Source organism: Mercenaria mercenaria, chromosome 16 (assembly GCF_021730395.1).
Source record: "Mercenaria mercenaria strain notata chromosome 16, MADL_Memer_1, whole genome shotgun sequence".
Lineage (NCBI taxonomy): Eukaryota > Metazoa > Mollusca > Bivalvia > Venerida > Veneridae > Mercenaria > Mercenaria mercenaria.
Window position 1 is genome coordinate 31,267,088 of NC_069376.1, and position 6,637 is coordinate 31,273,724.

Sequence of the window (6,637 nt, forward strand, 5' to 3'; positions counted from 1 at the left end):
GTAAAGAACAGTAAAAATACTAAGGGGTTTCCTTTAAGATTACAATAATTGTCTTTTGAACACCGGTTGCTGTTTGTAACATGATAAAGATGATGCGAAAATTACTGTTTTTAGCTCGACTATTCAAAAAATAGTAGAGCTATTGGACTCGCCCGTGCGTCGGCGTCGGCGTCCCGATTTGGGTAAGTTTTTGTATGTAAGCTGGAATCCCAGTAACCACTTGTGGGAATGGATTGAAACTTCACACACTTATTCACTGTCATGATCTGACATGCACTAAGCAGATCCCATAACTTTACTTACTTACATTATACAGGTTCGATAAATCGGTTTTGCTTTTTTACAAAATTATGCCTCTTTTTCGACATAGAAATTTTTGCTTAAGGCTTTTTATGTAAGCTGGTATCTCAGTACCCGCTAATGGGTATGGATTGAAACTTCACATACTTGTTCACTGTCATGATCTGACATGCACTAAGCAGATCCCATAACTTTACTTTGCATTTTTTTCAAAATTATGCCCCTTTTTTCACTTAGAAGTTTTTGGTTAAGTTTTTGTATGTAAGCTGGTATCTCAGTATCCACTAATGAGAATGAATTGAAACTTCACACACTTGTTCACTGTCATGAGCTAACATGCACTGTGCAGTTTCCATAACTCTGCTTTGTATTTTTTTAAAAGGTATCTCAGTACCCACTAATGGGAATGGATTGAAACTTCACATACTTGTTCACTGTCATGATCTGACATGCACTAAGCAGATCCCATAACTTTACTTTGCATTTTTTCAAAATTATGCCCCTTTTTGCACTTAGCAGTTTTTGGTTACGTGTTTGTATGTAAGCTGGTATCTCACTATCCACTAATGGGAATGGATTGAAACTTCACACACTTGTCCACTGTCATAAGCTGATATAAAACACTTTGCAGGTTCTATAATCCTTTTCCCATTCGTAAACAATTATGCCCCTTTTTCGACGTTTGTATTCATTCAATTGACAGGCTGTTGAATAGTCGAGCGTTGCTGTCCTCCGACAGCTCTTGTTAACACTTCCCATTCTTAAGGAAATATCATATCACATGGCCCCTTTGCTATGATGTAGTTCATCTTATAGTGATTTGTTATTTATTTAAGTATATTTGTGTTTAGTCTTTTATACAGCAATCTGTAACTGTTACTGAAGTGCTAGTTTTACTGATGTGCTAGTTTTACTGGGCAAATTATTCAGTATTCTTTGAGTTGCAATATAAATGCAAGTGGGTGGTGGTATTTTGACCCCTCAGCTATCAAATTACTTGGGAAAAATGTATTTCTTGTTGCAAATATGTTACAGAAATATAAAAATAGCATGAGTATTATATGAAAATAATAAATCACACAAAAATGTTTGTTTTCTGATTTTTTTTACAGCACAATTAATAATTTATGAGAATTATTCAAGGAATAAAGGATGACATTAAACATGATGCATTTCCGACACAAATTTATTTTAGGACTTTTTTCTACAATACTACAATGTCTGAAGATTGTAAGGAAATGAAGAAAGTTTCTTTTGGAATTTGTTTAAGGTGGGGCCTATATTTCTGATAGAATAACTTGTGTAACTATGACTGGCGCCACAATCTATCATGTTTATCTATATTTCCTGGTAGGTGCTTTATTTGTATTTATGTTTTCATGTGCTTAAACGGTATGAATGTTTATACATTTACACGTAACCCTTTTCCAATGATGTAACAGCTTCTGAGTTCTTTGACTGGGGCTTTTTCTGTTGAACTTTTGTCCTTGTATTTTACAGGAATGAGCGGTATTTGATTTATATTGTCAACATTTTCCGCTTCGAGTGTATTTCGACAAAATTTAATTGTGGCCCGTTTAACGTTTAAAGAAATGTTTTGACTTTTTAATCTATATCATTGCTGGGATTCTGCACAGTTTTAAGGATTGAATGCTATGATTTTTATTGAGTCGGCTAAACGCTGAAAGCGTTTGACGAGTCCTTGCTATAGCCCGATTTCTCATTCTCATTAAATGGCCTCACAACACAGCGAATTGATGTAGTTCCATTAGATTGTCTCTAATTTCAAAGAGTTCATTGATCGGATGAAGTTCAGTTATGTCAATCCCATTTGCTATGACCAATATACGATGTAATCTGTCAAATTTATGAAGTGTAATTGTGCAATACTCGAATAAAGCCACGTATTTTCTTCCGCGGTAACTCATTAAGCATAAACACGAACAACGATTCTGCGGGATTTGGTAATACATTTGCGCATATGATTATGGTGAGTAATTTTATGCCCTTTTGTCACAGAATAACAAATATGATGTTCACAAATTCAAATAAAAGCTGCATATTAACTTCTTAGACAAATTATCCATTTGTTACCCTGTCCGTTTCAAAAATAATCTTTAAAATCACTGCGCAAGTAACAAATTTATTGCGCTGTGCATTTCATGAACTCGATTGAATGTCCATTTCATTGATATTTATTGTAACAAAATCTCTGTTCAGTTGGGGAAAAAAACAAACTAAATTACCAGACTATATTACCAGTACATCAATCATTAGCCGACTCTCGGGACCTTCAGGCCTTTGATTTATTATACTATCTAAGTCTACATAGAAATTGTTCGAGTCTATCTCCAAAACCGACTGCCGAATTATGAAAGTGACGGCATAAATACTACTTGTGTATATCGGTGGGATGTTCCGCATAGATTATATATTGCTGGGGTATGACCTCCTAAACGTCATTCCACTATACTTCGGTTACTTTCCAACTTTCAAGATATATTGTATCGGAAGATATGCATTTTATCAAATATCTAGAACAATCACTAAATGTGTTTAATACCGCCAAAAACGGAAACGGTCATAACCGTTTTATTGTCTTCCAAATCCGAGATTTTTTGTTTTTGTTTTTGTTTTGGGAAAAAAACTGAATTTGTATTATCTTGCCACTCACTGCCGTGTACGAACTTTGTCATTGATTTGATTTTCTGTCAAACTGACCTTGGCTTCTCAGTTGCAAACAGGAAACATTAATGAAAGGGTCCTGTGGTCTTTATTCATCATTAAACTATAACAAAAACAAAGATATATTATTTGCCATATTATTTGCCAGTGTAGTACCGACGCATGTATCACTTTTGGAAGCAATACTTTGTCTTGTTTCTGAATGAAAAAATAACAATCATGATACTTTGTTCAACGTGATATTTTAATTACAAACACTAATAACAAACTATATTAAATAGACATACCTCTAGATGAACATGAAAGGTTTAAAAAAGTAAATAATTGTTATAACATATAAGTAGATATATTTAAAAGTATATAATATAATTGAACGCTAATTTTTCTAGCACTAACACAGCATATTCAAAAGGTTACTGCTTAAAACATATCAAATAGTTTTTAGTAGTCTGTTTATTGGAGAACCTAATTACGTTTAATGAAAGACTGCTATCTTACATGCTCAGTTAAAGGAGAGCACGAACATATGTGTAAGTGTACTTGACGCAGTTAAAGCAATGGATGCATGTACTGATAACATGGAAAAGCAAATAATACTTTAGAGCATAATAAAGTTGAGCATTAAACTGTAGTCCAGTTTTTTCTTGTCAAAATAACCCAGACTTTGTCAATACATTTTCTTTTATAGGTTAGAGAGATTAAAGCACCTAAATGCAGAGCTTTCTTAATGTTCAGAATAAAGATTTTTATTACTAAATATTATAACAATTTCAACATTATTCTTATTATTATATCATTAAGGATCATTTCAGTGGAATACATATAACATATACGGTACTGTACTTTTAAACGTATTAGTCGACTACATGGTTACTACATGGTTACTGTAACACTTTTCCTAACCAGAAATTGGTACACTGATACATGTATCCTCAACTTGTTGCAACGTTTGCGAGGTTAATTGGATTAAACAGTTTAAGTTAATTACCTATCACTCTAAATCAGCTCAATATCTCCATTTATTGCTTTCTCTATTTGTTCAAACCCCTTCGATAGAGGAAGCGTTAGATATTCTCGTTTCGAATTTGCACTTGCTTCTCCCGTTTCATCTGTAGGTGTACCAACTACCATGGCTAAAGCATGAACGCATTTCTTATCTGGGTCATCCGCGCATACTATAGCCCCACTATCACCTTCTTCGGCGAAACGCATTCCATCAGTCACGTCTTTATCTTCCACTTGAATCAGCGGATTCTTCATTCCATCATAAATCACTTCAGGCGCCGTAATTACTCCCAGTCCAGGCCTTGAGTTTGCTCCCCAAATATGTACCTTTCTTCCTGTGCGTACAATCTTATCTGCTCCGGTATACCGATGCAGACAACCGTTAAGTGGATCAGCTCTTGAATCTCTAAATGTTGTATCTATCTGCCGTATTTCTTCATGCAGCTCTGCAGCAGCTATGTCAAGACTTCCGTGCTCATATCTGTTTGTTTCCGGTAAAATTGTGCCTAGCTGTCTTCTTCTTCCATTTGCTATGTACACATTCGTGCAACCTTGTGCAACATGCTTTGACAGAACAAAACCCTGTCTTTCTCGACGTCTCCGTCTTTCTCGAATATTTATAAAACAACTGAGTGTTCCATATTTTGTTTCCCCGGCCCTTATCTTTGCTCCAACATGACTTAATTCCTTGATATGTTCAGAACAAGGAGCTATTTCACATTCATCAATTCCATGTTCCTTCAAAACATCTCTGATTTTTTGGTTACGTTCCATTTCATATTCTTTTCTTTCTTTCACCGCATACACATAGAACTTGTTATAGCGGTACGCTATACGCTTGATTGAAGGGCTCAGTGCAAAAAGGGATTTTCTTAACTGAAAATCGGAAACAAACATAATACATTTAGTTAAAAATAATAAATATCACAACATTTTTGCATGGTAGATCTAAATTATAAAGATTGTTAAAACAACGTACTTCGTTTCCATAGTTTCTAATAAAAAATATTACCATAAACAATTTCACTTGTTTAGATAGGTTAAGATATAATAATATTGTGCAAATACGGAAGTATACTTTTTTACTTATTTTCTTGTTTTCTTTCTTTGTCGCAACTGGTCTATCACATTCAGGTACATTGCTTATGTCAAATAAAGCCAACATCTCCTCCAGTAGGCTTTCAGCTTCTTGCTCATCTTTGTTGCCTTGTCGATATTTTGACATTTGATTTCCCGTTTCTCCAATATGGTTGCAGCTCTCTACGTCATAGATTTGGTGTTTGTTTCCTTCATATATAAAAATGTAATTGATGGTTAAAAAAAGTCAGATATCATTATAAAGTTATATCAGTTTTAACTAAACTGTTGTAATATCATATTATTCAGAAATCATTTTTTTCAACAACTTCACGTAATTTACCATTAATCTCAGTTTTACTTTTTTACGTTGTGATTTACGTTTAAAGACAATGCTTTCTTTAGTTTAAATTTAATTTCGTAAATAAAATATCTTTACTTGATAGTGATGTCTTACTTGACATACTGACACCACTGCTGGGATCTTTGCAAAGTCGTTTATGGTTCGGCCGTCGGAGGGCAGCTGATTTCGTTCTCTTTCTTGCCATGGTTGCATTACCATGAAGAAATGAATTCAGACTTTCGCATTTTGGTTTCAACGACTTTAGCGCAATTCGTTCTAACAAGTTGCAAACAGCCTGCGAGATACATTCTTTTTGAGTTACAATGTCATGGCAACTTCCGAACCTTTTTATATATTTTATAGTTTTTGCTTCGTCTTCCATCCCACTTGCAACGTAAACTTTAATGCTATCTGTATCTGAAATGTCTTCTTTAGTGCTTGACGACAAAATCATCAACGATATATCATTATGCTTAATTCTTTTCCTACGACATTGAAACTCATCTGTGTCATTTATATTTCCGTCTGAGATTATTTCGTTGAGCGATGCTGGATAATTGCTTTCACTCCTGTGTTTGCAGATGTTGATCTCAACAAAATCGAAATTTGGTGCTTCTAACGTGTCTCCATTTTTTGGAATTGCAGGAATGTTCTCAAATCTTTCGTGAAGCTCTTCTGAGTTAACAATCGCATATTCAAGGCGATGGAAACGATTTATAGGACACTTATATGTCTTCATATCCATTTTGTATATAAAGATAGAACAGAGTAAATAAATATTTTTCAAAAAATAATTCTTCCCAAAGAGAACGTTCTCTAATATAATATTTGTACTAAATTTTATTTTCTTTTACTTATTTTTTCACTTGATTATCTGTAACAAATGACAAACGTAATGACAAAACTTTCTGTTAGTATTTAAGTATACTTTACCTGCGGGATACATACACTTATTGTATCAGCCAATCAGTGAGATTACTGAAAATTGTTCCGCCTATACCCTGTCAATTATTTTGTCAAAATTCAATGTAAATTTATGATCAGGTAAGACATAATTATAAAAGTGTAATTTTACAAGGTTTTGAATGCATTACGTATATCAACCTATTGATCTGTAATTGAATAAACTTTGGAAGCCAACCAATATGCAGAACGAATATTGGTGTCACGATTAGAGCGTATTAAACCACATTAAATGTTTATTCCTGAAAGACATATACATTTTGT

The 6,637-nt window shown here is 33.8% G+C and overlaps 1 protein-coding gene across 2 annotated transcripts; it reads right to left on the reverse strand.

The window, feature by feature from the left end:
* Positions 1-3,208: 3,208 nt before the first annotated feature.
* On the reverse strand, positions 3,209-6,326 carry LOC123540491 (uncharacterized). Of its 2 annotated transcripts, none has more exons than XM_045325574.2 (3): positions 5,507-6,326; positions 5,069-5,277; positions 3,209-4,866 (listed from the first exon to the last, which is right to left on the reverse strand). In XM_045325574.2, the coding sequence occupies exons 1-3, from the start codon at positions 6,153-6,155 to the stop codon at positions 3,982-3,984; spliced, it is 1,743 nt and encodes a 580-aa protein (XP_045181509.2). In that variant the 5' UTR covers positions 6,156-6,326; the 3' UTR covers positions 3,209-3,981. The 2 variants fall into 2 exon arrangements, with proteins under 2 accessions (XP_045181509.2, XP_045181510.2); XM_045325575.2 differs by having other exon boundaries at positions 5,525-6,320.
* Positions 6,327-6,637: the final 311 nt, after the last annotated feature.